Below are 18,687 nucleotides of genomic sequence, written 5' to 3' on the forward strand. Positions count from 1 at the left end.
CATCATGACTGTAGCAGAGACATGCATGGCAAGCCTGAGGAGGCTGATTTAGTCACCCTGTATTCCCCAGTCACAGGACCAGTTAGGTCTGTCTCTCATCAAAAGCAGATCAGGCAGTTCCCACAGGCAGCAGCATGACTGTGGCTCTGAGACCTTATTTACCTGCAGAGGGCCCCCGGAATGCCAACGTGATGCTGCTTGTGCCACAGTAGAGAAATCGGTGGGACCCCACCAATAGCTAAAATTGCTGCCCCTACCTCTCCGGTTTGCCCACTGACTGCCAGAGCAACAAAGCTGCTGTCTCATAGCTTCCCATGAAGCAGTCCAACTCATCAGCCTCAGCAAATTCAGGTCTGTCTATCCTGCAAATTTGAGTTGGGTCTGCGTTTTTGGATAAGTTAGAGCTGTACTTAGAGTTCAGATATCCAAATTCACTGTACCGGGAGTTGGGAATCTAGGCCATAAGATTTTTCTGTCTGTGCCTTCCTTCCCCATACACTGTCTAAAATGAAATTCACACTAAGTTACAAGATTGCAGTCTCTGTGTCTATGGTGCCCTCAGGGAGCTGGTTAAGCTGTTTTGCCAGACACTCTGTGCTAAGTTGACCAGAGAATTAAAATATTAAATCAATATGCTGCTCTTTTTCCAGTGACAGAATTCTTATTTTTAACCGTATGTACTGAAGGGTAGTCAGTTTACAACTCAATTTCTCCAAGTCACACAACACAGGGTCTTGCCATTTATGATAATGCCACGTTCTTGGATAGATGGCCATGTTCTTTGTCATGCAAATTCTTTATGGGCCATAGAGTGACTGAGAAAATCATCCAAGCATAGATATATTTGACATGTATTTTTCCAGTTCAGTTTTCCTTGAAAAAAGAATGAATTTGTGATACCAACCTGGTGTCAATACAGTATTGAAAAACAATTGTTTACAAGAATTTATTTCCAGGATCAAATTTCATTTTTCTACTTCCAGTACTGTTCTTGAATGCCTTTTATTCCAGAGCAACATATTTTTCTATCTGTCTCACTAGGAATTTGTAGGCCTTCATCATCATAGCACCTGAACAGGCAAGACACTTCTCTTTTGATTTGCTGCAAGTATGCTGTATTTAATATTGGCAAAAACCAATTCAGACATCGTCGCACAAATTGAAAGCCCTGATGCAAAGCACATAAAATGACTGAGCTGTTCAGTGACCATTTATCTTGGTTTCTTTTGTCTTTTTTTCATGGTATGTGCCATGTGTTCACAGCCAATAAGCCAGTGGTATTAGAGGAAATGCTCCACAACTTGGATTTCTGTGATATTTTGGTCATCGGCGCAGAACTAGATCCTGAACAAGAGTGTTTAGAACTAGATCATGTGGAGCTTCAAGGAAAACATCTAGATGCCACAAATTCCACAGCAGGGTATTCAATCTATGGTAAGTTCATGGACTTTGCTTTCCCTTATTTCTTCCTGCCAACAATTACATTACTGGAATGCAAGGACTAATATGAAAGAAATCAGACAGAAATCTGTGGTGTACTGCCCCTAAAATGTTCCAGGAGAGACTGTGTCTCAAAAAGCGTCGTCACTTCTTGATCTCTGGGTGGGCTGTGTTTAGCCTCCGGAATACAGCACCACTTTGTCTTGATCCCAGCATCCCTCCTGCTACTCCCCAAATAAGGAAAATAGCAGCACTGCTTTCTTTAAATGTGGGGGTTCTTTGGACCATCACAGTGGAAGGTGGGAATGAGGGGATTCCTCAGCGCTCCTGCACAGTGTTGGTAACTCATTGACCATTTTTTTCCATTATTAAACAATTTATTCTAAATCTTTGCTGTTGTATTTGTTCCTCTCTGTTACGGACCTACATTCATTTCCAAAACCTCATAATTTCACATAATTTAGTGTCACCAGAGGCTTTATCAGCGAATGTTTGATGAAATGCCACTTTCAGATTATTCCGCCAAATTTTGTATTTTCTGTGAACATTTGATTTCTCCTGTACTGCACAGAGCATTTGTTACATAGCATCTCCTTGAGATTATTACTGCTCTACCACCATTTCAGGTGTGGACACCATGCACAGCTATGAACAGGTTCTTCGGCAGGTTCGATACCGTAACTGGTACACTTCTGCCACCTTTGACAGAAAGTTCAGAGTCAAGTGCTCAGAGCTAAATGGACGTTACACCAGCAATGAATTTAACTTGGAGGTAAGCAATCATTTAGTCAAGTTTTTGTTTCCAGCACTGAGGCTGAGCACTAGCCTTATCTTCAGCAACAGTGAGTTTTCTTTAAAATGTGCAAAATGATTGATAGGTTCTGGTAACCATAATCAAATAGAGGAAAAATTCTAAGTTCCATACAAATAGGCAGTTGACTTCTGTGGGCATTCCTCAATACGGAACTCTCTATTCTGCTGCATTTGTAAGGATATGATCCCTTCCCTTGAACTCCACTAACACAAAGAATTACTCCTGTGCAAACAGCATAGAGGCTAAGATCATCATCATTGTTTTTCCATGACGTAAAATCTCCTGCAGGTCTTTCAAAAGATTTATGTACCTGCTTGAAAGTAAATCATTACAGCTTCATTATTTTCCTTAGATTAGTTATTTTTTAGCTTAACCTGACATACTTTTTATTCCTGCAGCATTCACCTTTTCAGTTTTTCCAAGCACTACCCCCCTACAATAAGTTTTATAATTTGTTCTTCATCAGATGGAGATCATTCCTGATAATTTACATGATTTCAGATTTCTTTGGGGAGGAAAGTCAGTATACAGGATGCATAGGATGGACTTCATCTGTCATATTCCCTTGGATCCACTGCCCAGACATGGGCAGTCACCACAGGAATATGTGTATAGCTCTCTTGAGCTTACACGTGCCGTGTAGCACAATGGCTCGGGGACTGAGGATTACTACTGATGCCTCTCAGCAGGAATTGTGGACCTATTCTGAAGAAAGGGGCACGACCTTCTAAGCAACAGGCTCAAAACTTAACAATTTTGTTCTGAAAGTTTTTACTTGTGTATGTTGTATAGAGAATTCTTTTCACCTTCGCATTCTGCAGCCCTCACAATGACTTCAGGGTTTTTGCTTATACCATAACTATTGGTAGGACAGAGAACTGATCGTATCCTCAAAGAAATTCACTCTGAAAGTAGGGACGTAGGAAAAATTGAAACCTCTTTTAATTTTCTCTTACTGTATTGGTTTTAATCTCAACGAGTTTAATATGTTCTCTGTCAATATTCAGAGTGACAAATCTCCCACTAACTGTCAGGGAACACTGAAAAGCTGATTAGTACGGAGGAAAAAAAATTGTTACTTATCCAGACAAGTAAATCAAAAAAATTCTTTTCTGTGCCACTTAATAGTCTACAGCTAGAAATGTTAGAATGAAATTTTAATGCTAGAAATCAGAAATATATTAACCTGTGTATTTTTCACTAGTCTAAAAAAAAGTTAATTTGGCCTTTAACATCTGTATAATAATGTTCCTATCTGGTGATGAACTTCATAGTTCAGTGTAATGTATGGAGCCAGCAGGCTTGGAATATAAGGCACTTCTTTTTACTATCTGGTCTCTTATTTTTCTCTTGTGTCAGGTTAATATTCTACACAGCTCCAACTCCAACTTCATGGACCACGTAAGTCATATGATAGTAGAACCACAATTTCTCCAATCTGTCCACCACCCAGAGGGAAGCATAAGTGCTGTTCACAACTCAGGTATGTGACAACTTTACAGGGACTGCTTCTAGTGATTCTGATATGTCAGTGTTTCCCTTGTGATTCAGCTTGGTCAACAAATAAAGCCCTGAAGTCCATAGTTACAGATTGTGAAACCTCACAGAGATCATTGCACAGGTACGAAAGAAGGTAACATTGAATTCTCTTCTTTCTTTCCAACAAGGTACTTTGTAATTAAAAAATAGTATCCTGTTTTAAAGTCTTCATTAAAGGTTATGTACTTTGACCCACATAGTTAAGAAAATGTCTTGTTTCTAGTATCGAATGGTATGAAGGATAATATTTATGCTCATATTGTCTTTGTACATCTGTATTTCTGTGGCATATTAATTTCTGCTGACCCCTTTCTAAGCAAAAGGAAGAGATGTTTGTATTATTTTTTAAAATATATAGCTACTGCGGTGCTTCTGTTAGCTGCTGTCCAGGCCTCAGTCTGGAGTTCTCTGGAGAGAAGATAGGTCCGTATAGCCATGTACAGGGGCCATTAATATATATTAAATACAGGATTTAAATTGAATGTTTGGACTGTATGAGTTAAAATCTGAAGCCAAGTCTGAAGCCTTTTCAATGAAGTTGTTAAACCCAAGACAGAGATATCTCTTTAAATGCTAGATTCTGAAATTCTTTTAGTTGAATGATACGTTAGTTGAATGATCATTCAACAGATTTAGTTGAACGATACAGTAAAGCTGTAGGTAGTTATAAGTAGTTATGTACAGTTATGCTTAGAAAATGAGTGTATTTTTCTGTACACTTAGACATTTTGCTAAAAGGAAATTGCAAACTAGTTCTTTCTTCTTACTTTAATATTGTTCTGATTTGAGAGTTCCATTCTTACAGGCAGGTCAAGGTGATAAAATGGGGAACTAATAAAGCTCCTGGAACTGCAGTACCGAGGTAGCAAAGGTACATAGGAAGTGGCAGCACTTCTTCACTAACCTAATTATGGAGCTGATAATATAAGAGAGTTCAGAGAGGTTTCTTCCTGTGACTTGGTGGAGGCGGAGCCTTCTCAGAGTGCAACAGAACAGTGAGGAAAAATATCTTGAATCCTCAAGAGTCTCCCAGGAAGGCTGTAACACAGGCAACTAGAATGGCAATGTGTTGTTTTAGTTCTTGGAAGCTGGGATTGAAATCACAGTACAAATGTTTGAAACCTTTGAAAACAGAAGCTTTAAGATATACTTTTTCTCACAAGTGAGGTTAACACCTTAGCTGTAATCAGAAGGAGACAACACGCAGCTGAACCTTATTGCAAAAACATTTGTTCTAAAAGTAATTGTTTCTGCGCTGATTGACTGCTTGTCTTCTGTAATAAAGTGGCTTAAAGAACAAATGGTAGGCATACTCACTTTTTAGTTATGATTTATAATGCTCATTATAAAGTGTAAGCTCTGCCTCAGTAGGTGGGCACTTGTCAACACTTTCCGTAGTCCCAGGCAGACAGCGTATGGCTGTGCCGCTTCTCAATCCAAAGGCAGAGGAACTGAGGAGAAAAACCACACAATGTATTTAGTGTTATGTAGGCAACTTGTTTGACCAATATAAGCCCATTCCCTTTTCCACCTTTCATTCCAGTTGTTCCAAGTGTGGCTACTATTGTTATCATAATCTGTGTGAGCATACTCGTTTTCATCATAACCTTGGGGGTCTATCGGATTCGGACAGCTCATCAGCACAGCTCTGGAGACAACGAAGGAAGTAAAGAAAATGAAATGGATTGGGATGATTCTGCTCTGACTATTACCGTCAACCCCATGGAGGTACATATCTGAGGCATAGTATTATGTCATGATACTACCAGGAGTTACTGTCTGGCCTGGTGGCTTACTCAGCGGGGAGTTTTGAGCCTCTTTCAGATTACGCTTATTTAGGCTCGGTAGAACAGTTGCCTGTATGTACACACTCAGGACCCCATCTCAATTTTCAGCTCTGCACACCATGATAATCTATAATTGAGCACTTAATATTTGTTGCCATATATAATCACTAAATAGGATGGTGAAGAATACGTGGGTACAACACTGCTTCCTCTCCATCCATATTTGCACCCTAGTTACTTTGGTTTTAACTTTTTGATGTAAGCATTAATACACTAAAAGGATGGGGAACGACCGGCAGTTTAAATAAACTGACAAGGAAGGGTTAAATTTTGGCAGCTTGACTAACAAAGATATTGCTTATTGACATTGCATTCTTGTTCCACTAGTTTCTGAATATTTGCTACTGAATTGTATCATATTTGATGCCTAATAGTCACATAATGTTGGAAAGCAGATATTCCCCGCCTGTTATGCTCACGTTCTCACCGCCACTGGCTAGCAAGAAGGCACTTTTCTTCTACTGTCTCTCTTTCATTTCTTTAAATGCGCTGCAGAAATATGAAAAGCCTCACCAGACAGAAGAGGAGAGTGAGGAAGAAGACCTGGAAGATGAAGAGGAAGACACAACCAGTGCTGAATCAGATGAAAGTGAAGAGGAGGATGAGGAAGAGGAGGAAGAAGAGGAAGTGATTGTCCAAAAGGGAGACAAACAGAATGCCACCAGGCAAGAGCAGTTGGAGTGGGATGATTCAACTCTCCCGTACTAACAGCCTCCAGCCACATTGCTCTTTTGTAACAACCAATACAATGCTTTTTCAGAGTCTATGAATTCACTGACAGGATTTGAACTTCTGCTTGCCTGTAACTGTTTTGCCTAAAATGACCTTGTTGTACAAATTGATAATGATAGAAGTGACCCTTTTCTTACAAAGCCCAGAGAAAACGTGGTACAAACATACTGGCATCACCAGTAATAAAGTAGTCTAGAACTTGATGTGTTAGCAAGCGTAGTTCTCAATTTCCTGTTTCTATACCACAGATAGGTGACAAAAGTCCTGTCACTCAATCCACAGGGGGGTTTTGCCTTTGCTATTTTTTTCATACAGGAGAGATTGCAGCTTGTTATGAAGAATTACTTGTGTGGGTCCAAATAACAGTTGCCGTTTGACTTCACACTCTTACAGGTGTAAAATATAATCCACCTTCAAACTGGGGCAAAGTTTTAGTGTTACAGGTGACAGAGACTGAATTCCATTTGTCATCTTGTCCTGCCTTCTTGGATGTTAACCGTCTTCTACAAGGAATATCTAGGACTTGACACGGGATGCATGTGTGCCTGTGTAGATGTGGACAGTGTATTTTTCAGGCATGCTGTCAGAGCCCTTAAGACAGGAATTTTATCCAACCCACCCATAGAAACTTGAGAGTTGAAAAAACCAGCAACGATAAGGGGCTGAAAAAAAAAAAATTGTTCCGTGTCCACAGACTGAGTAATAGGCTCTTATGCAAACTGTAAATTCTAATGGGATTGATTTACTGAAAACCTGTAGAGCTGCTCATTAGTTATGGATTGAGCAATTTGCAGCAAATCGATGCTTTAAACCGTCTGTCTTGTAAAATCATTAGCTTCCTGCAGTATCTTACTGAAGTAGTGGAAAATAAGTGACACCATTATTCCATAGCTATGTATGGTTGGGATTTAAACAATGATTTTACATGAGGAAAATGTCCCCTTTTGCTTTAGTGAATGCCAGCTGGAATTCCTGTCTGACTGTATTCTATAAAACATTATGCCCTATTTCTTCTGTACCCTTACCCACCTATGAGTGGCACAAGAGAAAATGGCTACATACGGAACTGTCAGCTCTCTTTTGTGCTCATAATTCTCCCTTATTTCTTCTTCCTGAAGCCATTAATGTTGAGAAAAGGTTTTATAAAGTAGAACAAGAACAAACAAAACCTACCTGGAACCAAAAGAAGTGAAAACAAAAACTAAACTCTTAAGAGGCTGAAAGAGTATTTTAGTTTGTTATGGTAACACAGCATATTTTTCTTAAACACTGTTTCAAAAGGAAAAAAAAAAAAAAAAAGCAAAGCTACGTACAATGTGTTGATAAGTCTGTGTGGTGTGGTTTTTTGTCCCCTTTCTTTAATTATCTTTGCATCTTCAAATGCTCTGCATACCAAATGATGCAGCACTTGCTAGGATAACTGCTCTAACGCATAAAAAACCAAAATGGCATGGAAGTGAATGCAGTCTAGTGGCTTGTCTGTTGGGGTTTTCCTAAGTACTTCCTTTTCTTTACGATTTCATCATTGACTTTTGCTTTTGTAATTTGCTGTTTAAAACGAGCTGCTTCCTCTTCTCTCCTCTCTGCCAGAGAAACAAGCAGTCACTCTTGCCACAACAGGACCTTCCTGAGCACCCGCAAATGGTAGTGGCTATTGCAAAGAGTAACTCGAGCGAGCTTGAGGGTATCCCCCTCCCTTCACACTAAATTGTTAGCAGCTCCTGAACGGCTTGAAATATAGAGAATATATTGTGGTTTGGGGGTTCTTTTAATTCCAGTTTCTGCATCATATAGTTACAGGGAAAGATTGACAGCAAGTAGTTTAATAACTAGAAAGTAAATGAAAAGAACTCTAAATTAATTTTAAAAATTAGAGATCTTCATGCTCTTTGTTGTGCCGACAATCGTGTTGGCACGTGGTTGTTAAGACCGGCAATATAAAAGTTTTCGTATGTGAGCAGTTGTGGTTTAGTTTTATTTTGGTCTCTCACATGTATTAAACTTAAAAAAATATTTGCAGAATCAAGCCCACATAAATGCAATTTATCTTCAGGAATAAAGACTGTAAAATTGCCCAAAATTTCTGTTCAATAAAAAAAATAATTTTAAAATTTCTGAACATCTTGAATAGAAATTTTATGTTAGATCACTTCCTAGCATCCTACTATCCTAAATAATTTCCTAGCGTTATTTTTTGTTAGTGACATGAAGCAGGCTCTTCATGATGATTGTTATCAGCACGTATCAGCAAAGCTTTCTGCTCAGAAAAAAAAAAAAGTTTTAAAATTAAAAGTAGATATTTAAAAGTCAAGTTAAGATTTAAAACTGGAGTTAAATTATTTTTAAAGTTTTTGTTATTCCTGATTATTATTACTGTTGTTATCACAGCAAACATTAGGGCAACTTGAAAACAGCAATTTACAACCGTATCGACAGCCTTTAATTCTTTTGTACGTTCATGTCTTCATCAGTGTGTTCCTCCACATAATAGCTTTTTATCTTTTTGTTACTGGAAGCAAATCTTTTCCATTTGTGCTGGTACATTACACGAAGCAAACAAAGTATTTTCTCTACTGTACATAAACCAACATTTTTAAACCTAAGCAAAGTAATACAGGCATGTGTGTTATCACTAAAATTTGGTTTGCAACAAGATATCCAGCAAACTAAAATGTATCACTGTACTTATTTTAGATTACTCATTGGAGTGTGTCATGCAGCATTTTTCATTCAAATAAACAGAAAAATCCCTTTCACAACATGTTAGTGAGAATGAGATCCTTCTTCATGAAATAGACCTTGGAATTAGAATATTGGCATAGAAGTTGACAGCAATGGCTTCATGAGCAAAAGCCTACTAGTACAATAACAGAGAAATATTGCTTTTTTTGAAATAATTTTAACAATATTTCCTCCCCTCCATTAATTATTTTTTGCTGTAAACTACTTGCTTAAAACCAAACCAGAACATATACACATATATGTGCATAAATACACACACAAACTCTCTCTTCTCTCCCCTCCCCCCCACAATCAAAAGCCAAAAAATCTCATTTCCTCTCTGAAAAAAGTGTTCATGCTGCAAACTCTGAAATGGCAGCTGCAGTGTCTGGCTCTTTAAACTGCACTGGTTGTCCTTATGCCAGTTGCAAGGTTGAGCTGTGAAGATGCACAAATATAGGCGGCTTTTTTACAGTAGAAATAAAGTGCATCCCAAAAAAAATCTCTGACAAGGTACCCGTAATACATGATACCAGGAGTCTGTTCTGTGACACCAGAGGTCTAAAATGACATCACATCAATGAATTTCATTCTTTAAATTTTTTTTAAAAGTCTAGTCTAAGGCTGGGAAAAGGTGCAAAACCTACAAATGCAAATTAAAGATGGTGATACACTGTGTTATCTGAATTCATATAACTTACTAAGTTGCTTTTTGTGGTCAATAACTCACATATTGCTTTTTCATTTCTACCCCCTCCACAGATATTTTGTCCTTGCAAGAAAACCTTAAAATGCACAGCTGTTGAGCTTAATCTCAATATTTACTGCATTAGCTGATACCAGTTCAAATTAGAAATAGACGTGAAGAGTTCATGACACCTTTAATACTAATTACAATAAAATGCTGTTGTTTAGTTCATTCAAACAGGCAAGAGTATCCTGCAGCGCTGGCTCGGCTGCTCTTTAACTGAGGATGGTTGCCCTTGTCAAGGGCTAGTGGGAAGGTGTAGTTTGGTTCTTTTTCTGGTGTGTTGTGGCGCTGGGCTTGCTGTGAGCACATGCACCATCCTTCAGTCAGGAGAAAATAAGACTCAGAAAGGGTTAAAGGGTTATAAAGTTTCTCTAGTGGGGAGGAAATCCACTGTCTCCATTGCAGGTGCTGTCTCTGCCTGACCCTAAGCTGAAAATAATGACACGGGACAAAAAAAGCTTCCTCTTTCCTTAATTCACACATTAAATATCTTGATACTAGTATAGCCCCACCAGTTCTCTTATGCTTAGTCCAAATGACAATAAAACCTCATAGTAAAATACAATTTACATATAAACAATTTCCAGGAATCTAGCAGTAGGCAAAGAAGCCAAGTGCTAAAAATCTTAGTGTCTGACATCATGGCTAACAACATCTTAATTTTTTTTTGGCAAATTTGCTTCACCTCTCTGGAGTGTAGCTGTTCCCTGGGTGTACACTGTATACTATTGCTGCACTAGTCTTAAAAAACACCAATAGGTTAACAGCAAGAGAGCAGCTCACTTGGCAGAAAAACAAAGGTGTCATAGCTTCTAAAAAAAAAAAAAAAAGATGATTTAATTTTCATCATTTCTGGATGAAATCTTGGTGTTGAAAAAAATACCCCAACATCATGACATAAAATTTCAGATAAATATTGACAGCTGCCAGACTGAGAAATAACAGTGATATGAGCAGAATTGTGAAAAAAACCATACACAAACCGATATATTATATTACATATATGTAATAGTTTGTATACATACAATTTTAAAGTAAAATTGTATGTATGTTTTTATTTATATAAAATGTATTCTCTAGATTGGAAATACACCTCTTGTTTTATCCAGCATTTTGTCTGAACCTGCATGGATTCAGGCAGCACATCTGGAGTTGCTCTGAGACTATCTGGAAATGCTGGAATCAAAGTACATAGCATCTATGCCCTTAAAATTGGGCCAATTTATGGATTTTTAGGATCCCAGTCAGATGGTACTCATCTTGCTGGCTAGCTGGAAATCACAGACAAATGACCAATGAGCTCTGGTTCTGCCCTGATAAAATTACTGAACGAAAAAAGTTGAAATATGTGGGAGAACCTGGCTGTGCAGTAGCCTCATCTTGATGGTTCACTTCCTTCTAACTGTAAGCCTGGGGATTAATGCACCTCTGGATGATCTCTGTAGCTGCTGACCTTTACTTGGTACGTGGTTAAGGCAATTCTCATACATCAGTTGGGCAAATCTAAGGAGGAGACAGAAAGAAAAAAAGAAAAGACTGTCAAAGACGGCAAAAGTAAAAGCACCTTTGAAATGAATAAAAACATTACTGTCAATTGTACATAATGCTGTGCTATATAAATACAATCTTCCTCATGTTTCAACCAGTATCACCAGCCATATGATAGCATTAGATTTCTGCCTCCTCAAGCTTTCGTGATGCCATGGCCTCATACCCACAGAGCCTGCAAAGCTCACACTGTAAAAGTGCTGCTCCAAACAGCCGTAAGACTGCCAGCCACCCTTGGCCCTCAAAAGATTTAGATGTGGCCAAAAAATAAAAAAATAAAAAAACCCTCAACACTCCCATACTTATGTTCAAACCATGCAATACTTTGCAATCAAGGATAAACATTTTCTGTAGCACCCAGGAGCAAACAGTGATCCTGTACAATCTTTGTACACTTGGGTCATGTTGTTTTATATTATTTTAATTTATTTTTTCTAAAAAGGCAGTGTGGGGAGTGTTGTAGACTGAAACGTATCAGGTCCCTTAATGCTGAATGTTTCTTTCCAGCGAAGGAGATGACAGTCTCAGATGAACCGACTGAGACAAGTGTATCCAGTGATCAGAGTGTTTGCTTTAGCACGAGGCTGGTTTGTTATTTGCAGATTGTTGGTTTGGGTTTTTTTTAGTTATCTCTCCTGGAATCCAGATTCTTTTTGTTAGCGTGGAAAATAAATACAGGTTTGAAGGATGACCACAAAAGCTACAGCAGAGTAAAACACATACTCTGTTAACACATCCGATCCAAAGAAATATTTCTGCTAAATCTATCAGGTACCTTATTCCAGTGATAGCACAGAAGGTAATTATACTTCATTGCCTTTGCATGAATAACAAGGTACAAGCCTGGTATGTGGTTCTGTTTTTTCCTGGGCTTTCCTCCTCCCGTCCCGTCCCCCCCCCTCAATGTAGACAGAATCATAAAAATAGAGATTCTCAATGCTTAAACAGAGCAAAAGTGAAAGGGGTGCAAGGGCTTTCATTTCATAGAGCTCTAACAAAGGGTTTTGAAACAATAAACAGTTCTAACCCACATTATTGAAGCTTAACACAAGAAAATGGATCCAAGAGGTTTTGTATGTTCATAATTTCGTTCCTGGCGATGAACAGTTACCAGTTCAGGTCCCCTGCTTCCCAAGAGGCATTTTGCTGCCTTTTGGATAGGTATCGACAGTGTTACATTTCTCTGCTTGTAAATAGGAATAATGCTACTGAGATCCTTTGCAAAGCACTGTGAGTCCTGTAGATGAAAAGCGCTGTCAGAAGGCTTGGTGGTGTTACAACTCAATAATTCTGTTGTAGCTCTACTCACAGCTCTCCATTGTGGAGCACCCTATACACACGCAAAATGAATGACACAACGGTTACAGTCAAGAGCTTTGGGCTCTTGTTTCATTAGTTATTGCCTATGAAGAAACACTCACAATAGTTTGAAATATTACAAACATTTAAAACAAAGTTTGGAGTTCATTCCTATTTTCAACTCTAACTTGTGTGGAAAAGGTGCATTCATCATCTGTTGAAGCTACAGGGCTGTGTATTGTCACTATTTGTGCCTCTGCTGAGAACAAAGAAGCAGAAGAATTTTTTTTTGCCCCAGCTAAGTACATTGTATGATAAAAGAGCGCAGCTTTCACTAGGTAAGGTGCATAAAGCCTGACAAATGCAAAGAGAAGCTGTCTCCAAATGGGGGACAAAGGTTTTTATAATCATATTCTACCCTTATACTTTAGAAAACCAGAAAATTTCATGGGAGTAAAAGGCTTTTCTGCTGCCCTAATGATTCTTTTTGTATAAATCTGGATACAGTTTGGGGTTTTCAGAGGCCTTTAACTTCCTCACTGGATATAAAGTTCTTTCAGGTTCCTGTAGGCATATTAACCCATAAGATATTTTTTGGCTGACGTTTTCAGGATATCCTACGGCAAAAAACACCCAAGCAAATCATTAAAATTACAATGTTTTTTTTTTCTTTCTACTCTGCCTCCCGTAAATATATAAACAGATCCCAAGGACTTGATCAGATAACCCTGATCAAGTTTGTGACTACGATGACATTTCAAACCAGTACTGAAATTGGCAACAAATTCTTGTCTGCAATCTGCTTAATGTGCACACATATAGATGAGAAGGTGGATGGTTGTTTTATCTCAGCATGCTCTTTGGAATGTGGAATGGATCAATTGCAGTCAGTTATTTTAGAAAACTGAATTATCATTTAGGGAAGAGTGAACAGGGAGATAGAAAAGAATAATGCATGAATTACAGACAGAAAGCATTAAGGTTTCCAGTCGATGTGAAAAAAGCTGGAATTTAATCTTCTATAAACAAGGGAGATTAAAAGCTTGAATGTCAAATGGTATGAAAATGGAAACCTGTTATTTTCATGTCCAGAATGGACAGCTATCAGCAACCAAGAAGAAGGAAAACGAATATAGGATGTTGAAGGCTCTGAGATGACCGTGTGTATATGAGCATGCGCATATGTGTATGTATAAAAAAACCCACCTCATTATTCCCAGCATGGAAGTGGTTGTTGTAGTAATGAACTAGAACCTTAAGTTACTTAGCATGGTTGCCGCTGTCTGTAAGTGCTTCATTAGTTACAGCTACGCTACCTCCAGCAGCGCTGGGAAGGGAGCAAGAGCACGACAAATGTTGCTACGCTGTGCCTGCATTAAGTAGGAAATGGTTTAGGGCCGTGGTGATTTGGGCCAAAACGTTATGTCAGTAGTGACTCAAAAATTGAATGGTACAGTTGCCATTTGAATTACGTTTTAATTTGAGGTAAGAAACAGCACTTTTCTACAAAAGACAACTGCGTTAATTAGTTTTAGAGATTTTCTACAACCAACATACTCCATGGATTGGATGAGGAGCTGGGAACACCCAACTCCATGTTGCAAAGGCCCTAAAGTAAACTTCTTGTAACGATCTGATTTCCTAAGTGACCACATAGTTGGCAATCTTGATTTTTGAAAATACACAAGATATACAAAATTTTTTCAAGGATCACAATTACCCCTGAACAATTCTGAGAGCTGAAGCTATTATCTCCGTTCTCAATCATTTTTATTGTTATAACCTCAGAAACTGATCCAAAAAATGTGAGGTGTTTTTTATATTCCATTGTAAATACTGCACCACCAGAATCTTGAGTAAATACTTGATTGTGATTAACAGACAGTTCTGTTCAAAGGGTCATCGCAATAGGGATGGAAAGATACACCAGAGTGGGTTATTGCTGTGCAGAGTAATACACGCTGTGCTTAGGATTCCTAGTAACTGTTCCATCTAAATTTCAGTGTGTTTAGAAGTCGCTGCTAGACTCATTAAATCCTAGAAATAAAGATTAGTAGACAGAAAGAAAAAGTAGTACAGGTAGAGTATTATGCTAACAGTGCAGAATTGTTCCCTAGAATATATCTTCTAGTGTTAGGGTGGGGGTGTTTCAGCCTACTTAAATGTTTTTAAGCCTGGGGCTTCTACTGCTTCCCTTGGGAGATTATTCTATAGTCTATTAGAATTCACCATTAGAATGCTTTTCCTGATAATGAATTTAAATAATCCTTTTTGTAATTTTTATCTCATTAGTCCCAGTTATACTCTTTTGCCCCACCCTAAATAATTCCTCTAACCATGATTTATATCCTTCAAATATTTTTAGATAGTTATCAAGTTCGTTGCCTTTGGTCATTTATTAGAGAGACTATGATTCCCTCACTCCTCCTTCCAATTCACTCCTTCAGTCTCATCTTTCCTTACCTTTTCATGAAATGTCATTAATACACAAACTAAAAAAAAATGGTATTTCCTTAAATTAGTCATGGTCAGTTTACTCTGTTAAAGTACTCTGTGTTGGTGTATGTCACTGCGTAGTTTGTCAAAGGTTAAACAATAAATTTATACTGAAATTTGATTTTTTTTAAAATATTTGCTGTAATCTATGGATAAGTTCTGATATAATATGAATTTTGCAGTGTCTTTTATGTCGGTATGATTAAACAAAGCCAATCAATAAACATTGGAGCCAACCAAACAATAATACAAAGCAGTAATTTGTTAAAATTTAGATTGTCATCATTAATTTGAAAACAGACATTGTCATTCATGTGCACATGCTTTTAAGTGTCCCCACACTGAGCAGTAATTATTACCGATTCATTGCTTTAAGACAGATTAGTATATATTGTTTCTCCTCAAATCTCATAGGTAGAATGCACCTACCGTCTAAAACAAGTACTCGACATTTCTAGCCATATGTTAATCACTGCAAAGGAATAAAATAGCGCCAGCTTGTCTGAGTACTGCCATGCCTAACATTGTATTTCAAATTTGCTGTGCAAGTATGGTCTCTGACTGGCACAATGACTGTATTGTTAGTTTTCAAGCACGCCCCAAGCAAACCTCTGTTCTCTGAGAAGTCCAATTACACGGACAAACAGGAAGGATGTACGAAGTAATCTTGGGTCTTTTAATTGATGTATTTCCTGCTTCTACCCCAACCTCCTGTACCTGAAAGCCAAAACAGAACTGACATCCTTCTGCTCAAAGACCCACTGCGTCACTAAGACCCAAGTGAAATAAAACTCTTCTCCTCATTTGCTCTGTCTGTAAGGTTTGATAAAAGGGAGAGCAGGGACACTAACCCTTTCCAGTGTTGACTTATGGGTACTATACACTGCCTTCAGCACATCTCTGTCCCTGATAGATGTCAACTAGCGTTGTACAAATAATATGATGAATGATGAATTGCTATCAGTGTTTTTAGGTCACATGATTGAACAAAGATGACTACCCTTGGCATTGGCTAATACAACGGAGGAGAAAAGTTAGTGGAAATACCTTTCAATTTTCTACAAAACTCCGTGTCATTATAGCTTCCTGTCTCGTCTCTGCCCACCTTTTCAAAACCAGTCATTGCATGAAGAGTAACTGAAGTCTAACAGATTAGGTTAAGCCTTATGATTAAGCCTTGCAAGGTGAGGTTGCAATGCAAAGGGAGAAGAAAAAGAGGAATTCCTGAGCAAGGAACTGTAAGACATGACTTAAATTGTGATGAGTAGCAGAGTGGGAATCAGATATTCACCTTGAGTATCATTGGAGTTTGGTGGAACGGGTTGTTTCTAGTTAGAATTTACCATAGAGTTATGAAATACCTGCTATTGAGAAACAATCTCATCATGCTGAATGTAAAAGCCCTGAGCTCTAATTGGCTGGCACAATCCTGTTTCATATTTCATCATAGCTTGAAGTAAAAGCAATACTTCATCTGCCTGCAAAAACGTAGAACTTTTCACCCACAGTTCACCCTTTCCCAGATTTGCTTCCACGTTGGTGCATTAGTTCTTGTTGAGGAGCAGTAACTGCAGTTGGTAGCATGTATTTTTTAGCTTGGGATTGTTTCCTAGCAGTCCAGTCTCTGTCTAGCTGTGGCCACTTCTATTGATAATAAAAAATATGCCAGATGGGATTCAAATAAACATACCCTTGTATGGTTGTGACCCCTTAAGTGTGTTTCAAAACAACAGACTCTTCAGTCCAGGAGAGATGCTCGCTATATAAAATATCTTAATGTATATGTGAAACAATCATAAACCACACCTTGAAATGTCTTGTTGCAGATGCTAAGTGCATTTATGAAAGTGTGAATCTATACAATTTATGCAGAATGATGAATTAAATGACTATATGCAATTAAAAAGCTGAATATGAACTGAAAATGATTTTTGCCACAGATACAAATCTGCTGTTTTTTTTTTTTTTAAAGACCTTTTCTTTATGAAGCTGTACAATAAATTTTGACACATAGTAAAGTACATGAAACCTAACTTTACGTACAGTGGGAATAAGTTGTACAAAACCCTTTCCATGGCATAGTGGTATATTTCATAAAAACCATGTCACTTTACACAGTCATTTATGAATTTGAGATTGTTAATATCCTGATGTTTTCCACATGATTTATTAAATGCATAATGGAAATAGATCTGTTATTTTAAAACTTGGCCTATACATCTGTACATGTGTAAAACCAGATTCATTTTTGTGGTCACTCTGGCACTTTCTGTGAATTGGCCAATAAATATAATTTTAGAATTTCACATAAAAGGTAATGTTCTGCAATCTTTATTTCACCAATTATTGGGATGTTCTAATTTCCTGAACAATAGCCCTTAAACACTAACACCTCTGGTGGCAAGGGCTAAATATCTGGTCTATACCTGTCTGCTCTTTTGCTCATTCCTGGGGAGGAACGTGCCATTTGTCAAAAGACTCAGTACAGGTTTAAAGCCTCTACATAACTTTTCATCCTTCTGCTGAGAACGTGGAAAGGAAAGCAAGGGAAAGAGAACCTTTTGAGGAGTTGTTGGTATTTACATTTAATAGCCATCTATTTTCACACTTCATTTTGGTCTGATAAAAGATGATTAAAGAGTAAAGCGAAATACAAGGGGTAATGGCTTTAAACTGAAAGAGGGTAGATTTAGATTAGCTATTAGGAAGAAATTCATACGATACATTACATGCATAAACTGTGAAGTAGTACAGAGGGAAAACATCACTTTGAGTCATCTGCCTATGAATTACATTTGCACATGTGACCTCATCACATATAGGAGGAATACGCCTGACTCCTTTTTGCCTTCTGCTCTGTCTAGAGCTCCCCTCCTTGTTAGTTCCTCAGACTCAATCTAGTTCTTTAACGAGATGTTATAATGATTACATAAGGTATGATTTACAAGGCACAATACAACAAAAACTCAACATATATATTTCATTAGCCACACCCAGTTAAGTACCCAACATCAGCTGTCTAAGATGCAATTCAGGTCTTTTGAATTTTCAGAAGGGTCCAACTCCCATTTCAGATGTCGCGGTGAAAGGCAAAAGCCTAACCTGAACCCCTGAACCCCCACTGTCCCAAACCTTTCCTGGGTTGTGCTGAACAGAACAAGTGCTATTCTTGTCAACTTTGCAGTCCTGCCTCTTCAACATCAGACTTTGCACTTCTGATTTCAGTGGCATAGCATTCCATGGCTGCCTGGAGTTTTGGAACATCTCTAAGGAAAATGTTGCCTTTATCCTACACCCGAGGGAAAATGAGCCTAATCCTGTTTTGTCATAATTACAGAGTAGCGTTACAGGTTTACAGATTTCAAGCAGAAGTCCCTGTTTCCTGCATCTTGCATACAGACAGTGGAGTCAATCACTGCAGCCTTAGGAATCTATTCAAATTCATTAGCCGGCTCTGAGGTACCTCAGCCGCAATACTGGGAAGGCTGGATATCATAGAA

At 38.1% G+C, this 18,687-nt stretch overlaps 1 protein-coding gene and 1 long non-coding RNA gene across 5 annotated transcripts in view; one reads left to right on the forward strand and one right to left on the reverse strand.

Moving 5' to 3' along the window:
- Positions 1 to 17,500, forward strand: part of CLSTN2 (calsyntenin 2) — a 391,014-nt gene extending 373,514 nt beyond the window's left edge. For all 3 annotated transcript variants that reach the window (XM_074590208.1, XM_074590209.1, XM_074590211.1), the window contains exons 13-17: positions 1,264 to 1,434; positions 2,067 to 2,212; positions 3,614 to 3,737; positions 5,337 to 5,521; positions 6,136 to 17,500. In XM_074590208.1, the coding sequence (XP_074446309.1) occupies positions 1,264 to 1,434; positions 2,067 to 2,212; positions 3,614 to 3,737; positions 5,337 to 5,521; positions 6,136 to 6,348 (839 nt within the window). In that variant the 3' untranslated portion in view covers positions 6,349 to 17,500. The remainder of the gene's footprint in view (positions 1 to 1,263; positions 1,435 to 2,066; positions 2,213 to 3,613; positions 3,738 to 5,336; positions 5,522 to 6,135) is intronic.
- LOC141744395 (uncharacterized) overlaps positions 5,086 to 18,687 on the reverse strand; it is a 196,826-nt gene continuing 183,224 nt past the window's right edge. For both annotated transcript variants that reach the window (XR_012587427.1, XR_012587426.1), the window contains exons 3-4: positions 11,203 to 11,347; positions 5,086 to 5,244 (exon numbers count right to left, since the gene is read on the reverse strand). This is a non-coding gene — a long non-coding RNA (uncharacterized LOC141744395). The remainder of the gene's footprint in view (positions 5,245 to 11,202; positions 11,348 to 18,687) is intronic.

Source organism: Larus michahellis, chromosome 6 (genome assembly GCF_964199755.1).
Source record: "Larus michahellis chromosome 6, bLarMic1.1, whole genome shotgun sequence".
NCBI classification, from domain to species: domain Eukaryota; kingdom Metazoa; phylum Chordata; class Aves; order Charadriiformes; family Laridae; genus Larus; species Larus michahellis.